Source organism: Dendropsophus ebraccatus, chromosome 3 (genome assembly GCF_027789765.1).
Source record: "Dendropsophus ebraccatus isolate aDenEbr1 chromosome 3, aDenEbr1.pat, whole genome shotgun sequence".
Classification (NCBI taxonomy): Eukaryota; Metazoa; Chordata; class Amphibia; order Anura; family Hylidae; genus Dendropsophus; species Dendropsophus ebraccatus.
Genome location: NC_091456.1, coordinates 144,649 through 161,221, shown reverse-complemented (window position 1 = coordinate 161,221; position 16,573 = coordinate 144,649). Strand labels below are relative to the sequence as shown.

The 16,573-nt window shown below is 46.3% G+C and overlaps 1 protein-coding gene across 1 annotated transcript in view; it reads left to right on the top strand.

The window, feature by feature from the left end:
- The window catches only part of SLC12A2 (solute carrier family 12 member 2), a 183,794-nt gene that overhangs the window by 124,502 nt on the left and 42,719 nt on the right, over positions 1–16,573 (top strand). The window contains exons 21-23 of the mRNA XM_069960696.1: positions 8,978–9,109; positions 12,030–12,080; positions 14,621–14,743. Of these exons, the coding sequence (XP_069816797.1) occupies positions 8,978–9,109; positions 12,030–12,080; positions 14,621–14,743 (306 nt within the window). The remainder of the gene's footprint in view (positions 1–8,977; positions 9,110–12,029; positions 12,081–14,620; positions 14,744–16,573) is intronic.

Here is a 16,573-nt window from a genome sequence, read left to right as displayed (position 1 = left end):
TGTGTGTCTGTGCACTGTATGTATATTATATACTGTGTGTCTGTGCACTGTATGTATACTATGTGGTGTGTGTCTGTGCACTGTATGTATACTATATACTGTGTGTCTGCACTGTATGTATACTATATACTGTGTGTCTGTGCACTGTATGTATATTATATACTGTGTGTCTGTGCACTGTATGTATACTATGTGGTGTGTGTCTGTGCACTGTATGTATACTATATACTGTGTGTCTGTGCACTGTATGTATACTATGTACTGTGTGTCTGTGCACTGTATGTATACTGTGTAGTGTGTGTCTGTGCACTGTATGTATACTGTGTAGTGTGTGTCTGTGCACTGTAAGTATACTATATACTGTGTGTCTGTGCACTGTATGTATGTATATTATATACTGTGTGTCTGTGCACTGTGTGTATACTGTGTAGTGTCTGTGCACTGTATGTATACTATATACTGTGTGTCTGTGCACTGTATGTATACTATATACTGTGTGTCTGTGCACTGTATGTATACTATGTAGTGTGTGTCTGTGCACTGTATGTATACTATATACTGTGTGTCTGCACTGTATGTATACTATATACTGTGTGTCTGTGCACTGTATGTATACTGTGTAGTGTGTGTCTGTGCACTGTATGTATACTGTGTAGTGTGTGTCTGTGCACTGTATGTATACTTTGTAGTGTGTGTCTGTGCACTGTATGTATACTATGTAGTGTGTGTCTGTGCACTGTAAGTATACTATGTACTGTGTGTCTGTGCACTGTATGTATATTATATACTGTGTGTCTTTGCACTGTATGTATACTATATACTGTGTGTCTGTGCACTGTATGTATACTATATACTGTGTGTCTGTGCACTGTATGTATACTATATACTGTGTGTCTGCACTGTATGTATACTATATACTGTGTGTCTGTGCACTGTATGTATACTATGTACTGTGTGTCTGTGCACTGTATGTATATTATGTACTGTGTGTCTGTGCACTGTATGTATACTATATACTGTGTGTCTGTGCACTGTATGTATACTGTGTAGTGTGTGTCTGCACTGTATGTATACTGTGTAGTGTGTGTCTGTGCACTGTATGTATACTATATACTGTGTGTCTGTGCACTGTATGTATACTATATACTGTGTGTCTGTGCACTGTATGTATATTATATACTGTGTGTCTGTGCACTGTATGTATACTATATACTGTGTGTCTGTGCACTGTATGTATACTGTGTAGTGTGTGTCTGTGCACTGTATGTATACTATGTACTGTGTGTCTGCACTGTATGTATACTATATACTGTGTGTCTGTGCACTGTATGTATGTATATTATATACTGTGTGTCTGTGCACTGTATGTATGTATATTATATACTGTGTGTCTGTGCACTGTATGTATACTATATACTGTGTGTCTGTGCACTGTATGTATACTATATACTGTGTGTCTGTGCACTGTATGTATACTATATACTGTGTGTCTGTGCACTGTATGTATACTGTGTAGTGTGTGTCTGTGCACTGTATGTATACTATATACTGTGTGTCTGTGCACTGTATGTATACTATATACTGTGTGTCTGTGCACTGTATGTATATTATGTACTGTGTGTCTGTGCACTGTGTGTATACTGTGTAGTGTGTGTCTGTGCACTGTATGTATATTATGTACTGTGTGTCTGTGCACTGTATGTATACTATATACTGTGTGTCTGTGCACTGTATGTATACTATATACTGTGTGTCTGTGCACTGTATGTATACTATATACTGTGTGTCTGTGCACTGTATGTATATTATGTACTGTGTGTCTGTGCACTGTGTGTATACTATGTAGTGTGTGTCTGTGCACTGTATGTATACTATATACTGTGTGTCTGCACTGTATGTATACTATATACTGTGTGTCTGTGCACTGTATGTATACTGTGTAGTGTGTGTCTGTGCACTGTATGTATACTGTGTAGTGTGTGTCTGTGCACTGTATGTATACTGTGTAGTGTGTGTCTGTGCACTGTATGTATACTATGTAGTGTGTGTCTGTGCACTGTAAGTATACTATATACTGTGTGTCTGTGCACTGTATGTATATTATATACTGTGTGTCTGTGCACTGTATGTATACTATTTACTGTGTGTCTGTGCACTGTATGTATACTATATACTGTGTGTCTGTGCACTGTATGTATACTATATACTGTGTGTCTGCACTGTATGTATACTATATACTGTGTGTCTGTGCACTGTATGTATACTATGTACTGTGTGTCTGTGCACTGTATGTATATTATGTACTGTGTGTCTGTGCACTGTATGTATACTATATACTGTGTGTCTGTGCACTGTTTGTATACTGTGTAGTGTGTGTCTGCACTGTATGTATACTGTGTAGTGTGTGTCTGTGCACTGTATGTATACTATATACTGTGTGTCTGTGCACTGTATGTATACTATGTACTGTGTGTCTGTGCACTGTATGTATATTATATACTGTGTGTCTGTGCACTGTATGTATACTATATACTGTGTGTCTGTGCACTGTATGTATACTGTGTAGTGTGTGTCTGTGCACTGTATGTATACTATGTACTGTGTGTCTTGCACTGTATGTATACTATATACTGTGTGTCTGTGCACTGTATGTATTATATTATATACTGTGTGTCTGTGCACTGTATGTATGTATATTATATACTGTGTGTCTGTGCACTGTATGTATACTATATACTGTGTTCTGTGCACTGTATGTATACTATATACTTGTGTGTCTGTGCACTGTATGTATATCTATATACTGTGTGTCCTGTGCACTGTATGTATACTGTGTAGTGTGTGTCTGTGCACTGTATGTATACTATATACTGTGTGTCTGTGCACTGTATGTATACTATATACTGTGTGTCTGTGCACTGTATGTATACTTATGTACTGTGTGTCTGTGCACTGTGTGTATACTGTGTAGTGTGTGTCTGTGCACTGTATGTATATTATGTACTGTGTGTCTGTGCACTGTATGTATACTATATACTGTGTGTCTGTGCACTGTATGTATACTATATACTGTGTGTCTGTGCACTGTATGTATACTATATACTGTGTGTCTGTGCACTGTATGTATATTATATACTGTGTGGTCTGTGCACTGTGTGTATACTGTGTAGTGTGGTCTGTGCACTGTATGTATATTATGTACTGTGTGTCTGTGCACTGTATGTATACTATATACTGTGTGTCTGTGCACTGTATGTATACTGTGTAGTGTGTCTGTGCACTGTATGTATACTATGTACTGTGTGTCTTTGCACTGTATGTATATTTTATACTGTGTGTGTCTGTGCACTGTATGTATACTATGTGGTGTGTGTCTGTGCACTGTATGTATACTGTGTAGTGTGTGTCTGTGCACTGTATGTATACTATGTGGTGTGTGTCTGTGCACTGTATGTATACTGTGTAGTGTGTGTCTGTGCACTGTATGTATACTATATACTGTGTGTCTGCACTGTATGTATACTATATACTGTGTGTCTGTGCACTGTATGTATACTATATACTGTGTGTCTGCACTGTATGTATACTATGTACTGTGTGTCTGTGCACTGTATGTATACTATATACTGTGTGTCTGCACTGTATGTATACTATATACTGTGTGTCTGCACTGTATGTATACTATGTACTGTGTGTCTGTGCACTGTATGTATACTATGTACTGTGTGTCTGTGCACTGTATGTATACTATGTACTGTGTGTCTGTGCACAGTATGTATACTATGTACTGTGTGTCTGTGCACTGTATGTATACTATGTACTGTGTGTCTGTGCACTGTATGTATACTATGTGGTGTGTGTCTGTGCACTGTATGTATACTATATACTGTGTGTCTGTGCACTGTATGTATACTATATACTGTGTAGTGTCTGTGCACTGTATGTATACTATATACTGTGTCTGCACTGTATGTATACTATATACTGTGTGTCTGCACTGTATGTATACTATATACTGTGTGTCTGTGCACTGTATGTATACTATGTACTGTGTGTCTGTGCACTGTATGTATACTGTGTAGTGTGTGTCTGTGCACTGTATGTATACTATGTAGTGTGTGTCTGTGCACTGTATGTATACTATGTACTGTGTGTCTGTGCACTGTATGTATATTATATACTGTGTGTCTGTGCACTGTATGTATACTATGTGGTGTGTGTCTGTGCACTGTATGTATACTATATACTGTGTGTCTGCACTGTATGTATACTATATACTGTGTGTCTGTGCACTGTATGTATATTATATACTGTGTGTCTGTGCACTGTATGTATACTATGTGGTGTGTGTCTGTGCACTGTATGTATACTATATACTGTGTGTCTGCACTGTATGTATACTATATACTGTGTGTCTGTGCACTGTATGTATATTATATACTGTGTGTCTGTGCACTGTATGTATACTATGTGGTGTGTGTCTGTGCACTGTATGTATACTATATACTGTGTGTCTGTGCACTGTATGTATACTATGTACTGTGTGTCTGTGCACTGTATGTATACTGTGTAGTGTGTGTCTGTGCACTGTAAGTATACTATATACTGTGTGTCTGTGCACTGTATGTATGTATATTATATACTGTGTGTCTGTGCACTGTGTGTATACTGTGTAGTGTCTGTGCACTGTATGTATACTATATACTGTGTGTCTGTGCACTGTATGTATACTATATACTGTGTGTCTGTGCACTGTATGTATACTATGTGGTGTGTGTCTGTGCACTGTATGTATACTATATACTGTGTGTCTGTGCACTGTATGTATACTATATACTGTGTGTCTGTGCACTGTATGTATACTATGTAGTGTGTGTCTGTGCACTGTATGTATACTATATACTGTGTGTCTGCACTGTATGTATACTATATACTGTGTGTCTGTGCACTGTATGTATACTGTGTACTGTGTGTCTGTGCACTGTATGTATACTATGCAGTGTGTGTCTGTGCACTGTAAGTATACTATGTACTGTGTGTCTGTGCACTGTATGTATATTATATACTGTGTGTCTGTGCACTGTATGTATACTATATACTGTGTGTCTGTGCACTGTATGTATACTATATACTGTGTGTCTGTGCACTGTATGTATACTGTGTAGTGTGTGTCTGTGCACTGTATGTATACTATATACTGTGTGTCTGCACTGTATGTATACTATATACTGTGTGTCTGTGCACTGTATGTATATTATGTACTGTGTGTCTGTGCACTGTATGTATACTATATACTGTGTGTCTGTGCACTGTATGTATACTGTGTAGTGTGTGTCTGTGCACTGTATGTATACTGTGTAGTGTGTGTCTGTGCACTGTATGTATACTATATACTGTGTGTCTGTGCACTGTATGTATACTATATACTGTGTGTCTGTGCACTGTATGTATATTATATACTGTGTGTCTGTGCACTGTATGTATACTATATACTGTGTGTCTGTGCACTGTATGTATACTATATACTGTGTGTCTGTGCACTGTATGTATATTATGTACTGTGTGTCTGTGCACTGTGTGTATACTGTGTAGTGTGTGTCTGTGCACTGTATGTATATTATGTACTGTGTGTCTGTGCACTGTATGTATACTATATACTGTGTGTCTGTGCACTGTATGTATACTGTGTAGTGTGTCTGTGCACTGTATGTATACTATGTACTGTGTGTCTTTGCACTGTATGTATATTTTATACTGTGTGTGTCTGTGCACTGTATGTATACTATGTGGTGTGTGTCTGTGCACTGTATGTATACTGTGTAGTGTGTGTCTGTGCACTGTATGTATACTATGTAGTGTGTGTCTGTGCACTGTATGTATACTATATACTGTGTGTCTGCACTGTATGTATACTATATACTGTGTGTCTGTGCACTGTATGTATACTATATACTGTGTGTCTGCACTGTATGTATACTATGTACTGTGTGTCTGTGCACTGTATGTATACTATATACTGTGTGTCTGCACTGTATGTATACTATATACTGTGTGTCTGCACTGTATGTATACTATGTACTGTGTGTCTGTGCACTGTATGTATACTATGTACTGTGTGTCTGTGCACTGTATGTATACTATGTACTGTGTGTCTGTGCACTGTATGTATACTATGTACTGTGTGTCTGTGCACTGTATGTATACTATGTACTGTGTGTCTGTGCACTGTATGTATACTATGTACTGTGTGTCTGTGCACTGTATGTATACTATATACTGTGTCTGCACTGTATGTATACTATATACTGTGTCTGCACTGTATGTATACTATATACTGTGTGTCTGCACTGTATGTATACTATATACTGTGTGTCTGTGCACTGTATGTATACTATGTACTGTGTGTCTGTGCACTGTATGTATACTGTGTAGTGTGTGTCTGTGCACTGTATGTATGCTATATACTGTGTGTCTGCACTGTATGTATACTATATACTGTGTGTCTGTGCACTGTATGTATACTGTGTAGTGTGTGTCTGTGCACTGTATGTATACTATGTACTGTGTGTCTGTGCACTGTATGTATACTGTGTAGTGTGTGTCTGTGCACTGTATGTATACTGTGTAGTGTGTCTGCACTGTATGTATGCTATATACTGTGTGTCTATGCACTGTATGTATACTATGTACTGTGTGTCTGTGCACTGTATGTATATTATGTGGTGTGTGTCTGTGCACTGTATGTGTACTATGTACTGTGTGTCTGTGCACTGTATGTATACTATGTACTGTGTGTCTGTGCACTGTATGTATACTGTGTAGTGTGTGTCTGTGCACTGTATGTATACTGTGTAGTGTGTCTGTGCACTGTATGTATGCTATATACTGTGTGTCTGTGCACTGTATGTATACTATGTGGTGTGTGTCTGTGCACTGTATGTATACTGTGTAGTGTGTGTCTGTGCACTGTATGTATGCTATATACTGTGTGTCTGTGCACTGTATGTATACTGTGTAGTGTGTGTCTGTGCACTGTATGTATACTATGTACTGTGTGTCTGTGCACTGTATGTATACTGTGTAGTGTGTCTGTGCACTGTATGTATACTATATACTGTGTGTCTGTGCACTGTATGTATATTATGTACTGTGTGTCTGTGCACTGTATGTATGCTATATACTGTGTGTCTGTGCACTGTATGTATATTATGTGGTGTGTGTCTGTGCACTGTATGTGTACTATGTACTGTGTGTCTGTGCACTGTATGTATACTGTGTAGTGTGTGTCTGTGCACTGTATGTATATTATGTACTGTGTGTCTGTGCACTGTATGTATACTATATACTGTGTGTCTGTGCACTGTATGTATACTGTGTAGTGTGTGTCTGTGCACTGTATGTATACTATGTGGTGTGTGTCTGTGCACTGTATGTATACTGTGTAGTGTGTGTCTGTGCACTGTATGTATGCTATATACTGTGTGTCTGTGCACTGTATGTATACTATGTAGTGTGTGTCTGTGCACTGTATGTATACTATGTACTGTGTGTCTGTGCACTGTATGTATACTATGTACTGTGTGTCTGTGCACTGTATGTATACTATATACTGTGTGTCTGTGCACTGTATGTATACTATGTGGTGTGTGTCTGTGCACTGTATGTATACTGTGTAGTGTGTGTCTGTGCACTGTATGTATACTGTGTAGTGTGTGTCTGTGCACTGTATGTATACTGTGTAGTGTGTCTGTGCACTGTATGTATACTATATACTGTGTGTCTGTGCACTGTATGTATACTATATACTGTGTGTCTGTGCACTGTATGTATACTATGTGGTGTGTGTCTGTGCACTGTATGTATACTATGTGGTGTGTGTCTGTGCACTGTATGTATACTGTGTAGTGTGTGTCTGTGCACTGTATGTATACTGTGTAGTGTGTCTGTGCACTGTATGTATACTATGTACTGTGTGTCTGTGCACTGTATGTATACTATATACTGTGTGTCTGTGCACTGTATGTATACTATGTGGTGTGTGTCTGTGCACTGTATGTATACTGTGTAGTGTGTGTCTGTGCACTGTATGTATGCTATATACTGTGTGTCTGTGCACTGTATGTATACTATGTGGTGTGTGTCTGTGCACTGTGTGTATAGGAGAGCGGTGGCGGCTGTGTATGATAGGAGAGCGGTGGCGGCTGTGTATGATAGAGCGGTAGCGGTGGTGTATGATAGAGCGGCGGCGGCTGTGTATGATAGAGCGGCGGCGGTGTATGATAGAGCGGCGGCAGCTGTGTATGATAGAGCGGTAGAGGTGGTGTATGATAGAGCGGCGGCGGTGTATAATAGAGCGGCGGCAGCTGTGTATGATAGAGCGGCGGCGGTGTATGATAGAGCGGTAGCGGTGGTGTATGATAGAGCGGCGGCGGCGGTGTATAATAGAGCGGCGGCGGTGTATGATAGAGCGGCGGCGGTGTATGATAGAGCGGCGGCGGTGTATGATAGAGCGGCGGCGGTGTATGATAGAGCGGCGGCGGCTGTGTATGATATTGAATGTTGTGACGTCTCTGATCTGTGCGGATTTGTAGACAATGTAAGGAATGTGTGACGTAGCGTGTCCATTAACCCCTTCACTACCGCGTCTGCTCACCTGTTTGTTTACAATGACCAGTCCGTACACCAGTATACGCTGTATAAGTTTGTCCTATGCGGTGGGACCCCCACCTGTGTCATACAGTTACACACGGCGCTATATCCCCAGTGGCGTACAGATGGAGCCGCTGTGTATGATGGTGATGAATTATTATATATATATATGTGTGTTATATACGGGCCGGACTTCTAGTAAGGATCTGGCTGTGTTGTCCTTGTAGACGCGTCACTCCTCGGCAGACATATTGGGACGGCGCCGCCTTCTCGGGAAGCGACAGGGTCTTTCCTCTCTAGGTTAATGGTTTGTTCTTTTCTGTTCTAGAGGAATTGCTGTCGTCACAAGAGAAGTCTCCCGGCACCAAGGATGTGGTGGTAAACGTGGACTATAGTAAGCGGGCAGAGGCAGAGTCCTCGCGGCCGTTCTCCGGTGACACCAGCCCGGTGATGAGGAAAGGTACAAACACGACTAGACGTCCTTCATGCCTGATGCTATTTTGGGTGTAGGGTTAGGGCCACACATGTCCGGCATAGTGATACGGACAATAACGTCCATGAAACCCATCTGATCCAATGCAATATTATGGAGGGCTCTTCTACTACTTTATCACAATGTCCAATGACCCCCGCTGTTATAAAGGCAGCATAGATCCAGGGCCCATGGCTCCCCACTCTCACATATAGTCCTGTAGTCCTTCTTGGCTATGGTGGTCAGCAGCCATTGCAACAAAACCTCCATAGACATCTGGCTCCGGACACGTGCAGAACCTATACAGATTATCCTGTACAGTAAGGGAGAGACGGATGCTTAGCCCAGAGCCTATACAGATTATCCTGTACAGGAAGGGAGAGACGGATGCTTAGCCCAGAGCCTATACAGATTATCCTGTACAGTAAGGGAGAGACAGATGCTTAGCCTAGAGCCTATACAGATTATCCTGTACAGTAAGGGAGAGACGGATGCTTAGCCCAGAGCCTATACAGATTATCCTGTACAGTAAGGGAGAGACGGATGCTTAGCCCAGAGCCTATACAGATTATCCTGTACAGTAAGGGAGAGACGGATGCTTGGCCCAGTGCCTATACAGATTATCCTGTACTGTAAGGGAGAGATACGTGTGCCATCCCCCCTTGTGTGTTCTTTTAGGACAACCCACCCTATGCCTTGTTGGAGGGCAGCAGCCCCCGGTGCGTTCTTGTAGGACGGCCCACCCCTATGCCTTGTTGGAGGGCGCCCCCGATGTGTTCTTGTAGGACGGCCCACCCCTATGCCTTGTTGGAGGGCAGCAGCCCCCGGTGCGTTCTTGTAGGACGGCCCACCCCTATGCCTTGTTGGAGGGCAGCAGCCCCCGGTGCGTTCTTGTAGGACGGCCCACCCCTATGCCTTGTTGGAGGGCGCTCCCGATGCGTTCTTGTAGGACGGCCCACCCCTATGCCTTGTTGGAGGGCAGCAGCCCCCGGTGCGTTCTTGTAGGACGGCCCACCCTTATGCCTTGTTGGAGGGCAGCAGCCCCCGGTGCGTTCTTGTAGGACGGCCCACCCCTATGCCTTGTTGGAGGGCAGCAGCCCCCGGTGCGTTCTTGTAGGACGGCCCACCCCTATGCCTTGTTGGAGGGCAGCAGCCCCCGATGTGTTCTTGTAGGACGGCCCACCCCTATGCCTTGTTGGAGGGCAGCAGCCCCCGGTGCGTTCTTGTAGGATGGCCCACCCCTATGCCTTGTTGGAGGGCAGCAGCCCCCGATGTGTTCTTGTAGGACGGCCCACCCCGATGCCTTGTTGGAGGGCAGCAGCCCCCGATGTGTTCTTGTAGGACGGCCCACCCCGATGCCTTGTTGGAGGGCAGCAGCCCCCGGTGCGTTCTTGTAGGACGGCCCACCCTTATGCCTTGTTGGAGGGCAGCAGCCCCCGGTGCGTTCTTGTAGGACGGCCCACCCCTATGCCTTGTTGGAGGGCAGCAGCCCCCGGTGCGTTCTTGTAGGATGGCCCACCCCTATGCCTTGTTGGAGGGCAGCAGCCCCCGGTGCGTTCTTGTAGGACGGCCCACCCCTATGCCTTGTTGGAGGGCAGCAGCCCCCGGTGCGTTCTTGTAGGACGGCCCACCCCTATGCCTTGTTGGAGGGCGCTCCCGATGCGTTCTTGTAGGACGGCCCACCCCTATGCCTTGTTGGAGGGCAGCAGCCCCCGGTGCGTTCTTGTAGGACGGCCCACCCTTATGCCTTGTTGGAGGGCAGCAGCCCCCGGTGCGTTCTTGTAGGACGGCCCACCCCTATGCCTTGTTGGAGGGCAGCAGCCCCCGGTGCGTTCTTGTAGGACGGCCCACCCCTATGCCTTGTTGGAGGGCAGCAGCCCCCGGTGCGTTCTTGTAGGATGGCCCACCCCGATGCCTTGTTGGAGGGCAGCAGCCCCCGGTGCGTTCTTGTAGGACGGCCCACCCTTATGCCTTGTTGGAGGGCAGCAGCCCCCGGTGCGTTCTTGTAGGACGGCCCACCCCTATGCCTTGTTGGAGGGCAGCAGCCCCCGGTGCGTTCTTGTAGGATGGCCCACCCCTATGCCTTGTTGGAGGGCAGCAGCCCCCGGTGCGTTCTTGTAGGACGGCCCACCCCTATGCCTTGTTGGAGGGCAGCAGCCCCCGGTGCGTTCTTGTAGGACGGCCCACCCCTATGCCTTGTTGGAGGGCGCTCCCGATGCGTTCTTGTAGGACGGCCCACCCCTATGCCTTGTTGGAGGGCAGCAGCCCCCGGTGCGTTCTTGTAGGACGGCCCACCCTTATGCCTTGTTGGAGGGCAGCAGCCCCCGGTGCGTTCTTGTAGGACGGCCCACCCCTATGCCTTGTTGGAGGGCAGCAGCCCCCGGTGCGTTCTTGTAGGACGGCCCACCCCTATGCCTTGTTGGAGGGCAGCAGCCCCCGGTGCGTTCTTGTAGGATGGCCCACCCCTATGCCTTGTTGGAGGGCAGCAGCCCCCGATGTGTTCTTGTAGGACGGCCCACCCCGATGCCTTGTTGGAGGGCAGCAGCCCCCGATGTGTTCTTGTAGGACGGCCCACCCCGATGCCTTGTTGGAGGGCAGCAGCCCCCGGTGCGTTCTTGTAGGATGGCCCACCCCTATGCCTTGTTGGAGGGCAGCAGCCCCTGGTGCGTTCTTGTAGGACGGCCCACCCCTATGCCTTGTTGGAGGGCAGCAGCCCCCGGTGCGTTCTTGTAGGACGGCCACCAGCCGCCGGGATCGGACCCGCTGTCTGGATGCTGCTGGTGTTCGCCCTCTGTGGTTGGTTTTGTGGTGTTTGGCGGTTCTTTATTTTTAGTTGTTTCCTTTGTGTTTCCTTTATCTCCTGATTCAATAACGTTACCTTTCATGTTTCTTCCGGAACGACGTCCAGATGAGGAAGATGATGGAAAGACTCAGCCCACTCAGCCCCTGTTGAAGAAAGGCAGGCATTGTCACTTGTTCCTTCTCTCCTCCCTCTTTTCCAGCTTCCTCCTCTTTGTCTTTTTCTTTCCTGACTATTAAATCCTGTAGCGGCTGAAGCTGATGAGTGGGATTGATGGGGCCCCCAGCTGCTCCCTAGATCAGGAGTCCGGAGCCCCTCCAAGCTTTTTTTTCCATCCCTATAGACTTTTAATGTAGCTGCAGTGGGTGGTATTTACTGGCGGGGGCTGTTTACTGGCGGGCGTTTTTTTTTTTACTGGCGGGCGCTGTTTGCTGGCGGGGGCTGTTTACTGGCGGGCGTTTTTTTTTTACTGGTGGACACTATTTACTGGCGGGTGTTTTTTTTTACTAGCGGGCGCCGTTTACTGGCGGGCGTTTTTTTTTAGTGGCGGGCGTTTGGTTTTTTGTTTTGTTTTTTACTGGCGGGCGCAGTTTATTGGCGGGTGTTTTTTTTTATTTTTTTTATACTGCCGGGCGCTGTTGTTTCACTGTTATGCATTGAAGAATAAAGGCGGAGCCCTGCTCTAGGGGAGGGGCCCGGAATGGTGGAGACTCTTGGATACATGGTCGGACTCTCTAGCTGCTCTCCAGGTGGCTGCTCTCTCCTCCTCTCTATGCGGCTTCTCAGGCTCTTTGCTTTGTCTCCTTTCTGATGAGTTGAACTTGATTTCCTTTCTATAATTTGTACTTGTTAAAACTACATTGGAGATTCCTCACATTTAGGTCCAGAGTGCTGTATACCTGCGGCAGTGACACACCCACCTGTATACCTGCGGCAGTGACACACCTACCCGTATACCTGCGGCACTGACACACCTACCCGTATACCTGCGGCACTGACACACCCACCCGTATACCTGCGGCAGTGACACACCCACCCGTATACCTGCGGCACTGACACACCTACCCGTATACCTGCGGCAGTGACACACCTACCCGTATACCTGCGGCAGTGACACACCTACCCGTATACCTGCGGCACTGACACACCTACCCGTATACCTGCGGCAGTGACACACCTACCCGTATACCTGCGGCACTGACACACCTACCCGTATACCTGCGGCACTGACACACCTACCCGTATACCTGCGGCAGTGACACACCTACCCGTATACCTGCGGCACTGACACACCTACCCGTATACCTGCGGCACTGACACACCTACCCGTATACCTGCGGCACTGACACACCTACCCGTATACCTGCGGCAGTGACACACCTACCCGTATACCTGCGGCAGTGACACACCTACCCGTATACCTGCGGCAGTGACACACCTACCCGTATACCTGCGGCAGTGACACACCTACCCGTATACCTGCGGCAGTGACACACCTACCCGTATACCTGCGGCAGTGACACACCTACCCGTATACCTGCGGCAGTGACACACCTACCCGTATACCTGCGGCAGTGACACACCTACCCGTATACCTGCGGCAGTGACACACCTACCCGTATACCTGCGGCAGTGACACACCTACCCGTATACCTGCGGCAGTGACACACCTACCCGTATACCTGCGGCAGTGACACACCTACCCGTATACCTGCGGCAGTGACACACCTACCCGTATACCTGCGGCACTGACACACCTACCCGTATACCTGCGGCACTGACACACCTACCCGTATACCTGCGGCACTGACACACCTACCCGTATACCTGCGGCACTGACACACCTACCCGTATACCTGCGGCACTGACACACCTACCCGTATACCTGCGGCACTGACACACCTACCCGTATACCTGCGGCACTGACACACCTACCCGTATACCTGCGGCACTGACACACCTACCCGTATACCTGCGGCACTGACACACCTACCCGTATACCTGCGGCACTGACACACCTACCCGTATACCTGCGGCACTGACACACCTACCCGTATACCTGCGGCACTGACACACCTACCCGTATACCTGCGGCACTGACACACCTACCCGTATACCTGCGGCACTGACACACCTACCCGTATACCTGCGGCACTGACACACCTACCCGTATACCTGCGGCACTGACACACCTACCCGTATACCTGCGGCACTGACACACCTACCCGTATACCTGCGGCACTGACACACCTACCCGTATACCTGCGGCACTGACACACCTACCCGTATACCTGCGGCACTGACACACCTACCCGTATACCTGCGGCACTGACACACCTACCCGTATACCTGCGGCACTGACACACCTACCCGTATACCTGCGGCACTGACACACCTACCCGTATACCTGCGGCACTGACACACCTACCCGTATACCTGCGGCAGTGACACACCTACCCGTATACCTGCGGCACTGACACACCTACCCGTATACCTGCGGCACTGACACACCTACCCGTATACCTGCGGCACTGACACACCTACCCGTATACCTGCGGCACTGACACACCTAGCTGTATACCTCGTGTCCGGCAGATGACTGATCTTCCTCCTGATCAGAGTTATAGATCTATCAGCTGAATTCTATGTAATAACCAAATCCAACAAGTCATTAAAGCTTTTTTTCTCTTTTTTTGTAGACTCCAAAGGCCGTGGCGCCCCCCTGAGCACGGCCGAGCAGAGACTCCTGGACGCCAGCGTACAATTCCACAAGAAGCAGGGGAAGAGCACGGTGGATGTGTGGTGGCTCTTTGATGATGGAGGTACGGTTACACCACAGAGTCGGGCGGGGGAGGGGTAGAGAGTCGGGCGGGGGAGGGGTAGAGAGTCGGGCGGGGGAGGGGTAGAGAGTAGGGCGGGGGAAGGGTAGAGAGGCGGGCGGGGTCGGGGTAGAGAGGCGGGCGGGGTCGGGGTAGAGAGGCGGGCGGGGTCGGGGTAGAGAGGCGGTCGGGGTAGAGAGGCGGGCGGGGTAGAGAGGCGGGCGGGGTAGAGAGGCGGGCGGGGTCGGGGTAGAGAGTCGGTCGCAGTAGAGAGGCGGGCGGGGTCGGGGTAGAGAGGCGGTCGGGGTAGAGAGGCGGTCGGGGTAGAGAGGCGGTCGGGGTAGAGAGTGTTAGGCTGTATAGAGGATCAGCGGCTGTAGTTCTGACCTTCCTCCCAGTCTTCCTCCCTGAGGATATATTGATCGGCCTCCGCTGATCGATGAGGCCGGCTCTCTCTGCTCGGACATTGATCTCGGAATATGGATTCCAGCCTGGGGACGTGTACAGGCCGTGACCTTGGCTACCCACAGATCCAGGCTACTAGGACACATTGTTACTGTATACAGCACTATATCTACCAGTATACAGCGTACATGTACAGCACTATATCTACCAGTATACAGCATACATGTACAGCACTATATATAACAGTATACAGCGTACATGTACAGCACTATATATAACAGTATACAGCATACATGTACAGCACTATATATAACAGTATACAGCATACATGTACAGCACTATATCTACCAGTATACAGCGTACATGTACAGCACTATATATAACAGTATACAGCATACATGTACAGCACTATATATAACAGTATACAGCGTACATGTACAGCACTATATATAACAGTATACATGTACAGCACTATATAACAGTATACATGTACAGCACTATATATAACAGTATACAGCATACATGTACAGCACTATATAACTGTATACAGCATACATGTACAGCACTATATATAACAGTATACATGTACAGCACTATATAACAGTATACAGCATACATGTACAGCACTATATATAACAGTATACAGCATACATGTACAGCACTATATATAACAGTATACAGCATACATGTACAGCACTATATCTACCAGTATATAGCGTACATGTACAGCACTATATCTACCAGTATACAGCGTACATGTACAGCACTATATATAACAGTATACAGCATACATGTACAGCACTATATCTACCAGTATACAGCGTACATGTACAGCACTATATAACAGTATACAGCATACATGTACAGCACTATATATAACAGTATACATGTACAGCACTATATATAACAGTATACAGCGTACATGTACAGCACTATATCTACCAGTATACAGCATACATGTACAGCACTATATCTACCAGTATACAGCGTACATGTACAGCACTATATATAACAGTATACAGCATACATGTACAGCACTATATCTACCAGTATACAGCGTACATGTACAGCACTATATATAACAGTATACAGCATACATGTACAGCACTATATATAACAGTATACAGCGTACATGTACAGCACTATATATAACAGTATACAGCATACATGTACAGCACTATATAACAGTATACAGCGTACATGTACAGCACTATATATAACAGTATACAGCGTACATGTACAGCACTATATATAACAGTATACAGCATACATGTACAGCACTATATAACAGTATACATGTACAGCACTATATATAACAGTATACAGCATACATGTACAGCACTATATAACAGTATACAGCATACATGTACAGCACTATATATAACAGTATACAGCATACATGTACAGCACTATATAACAGTATACAGC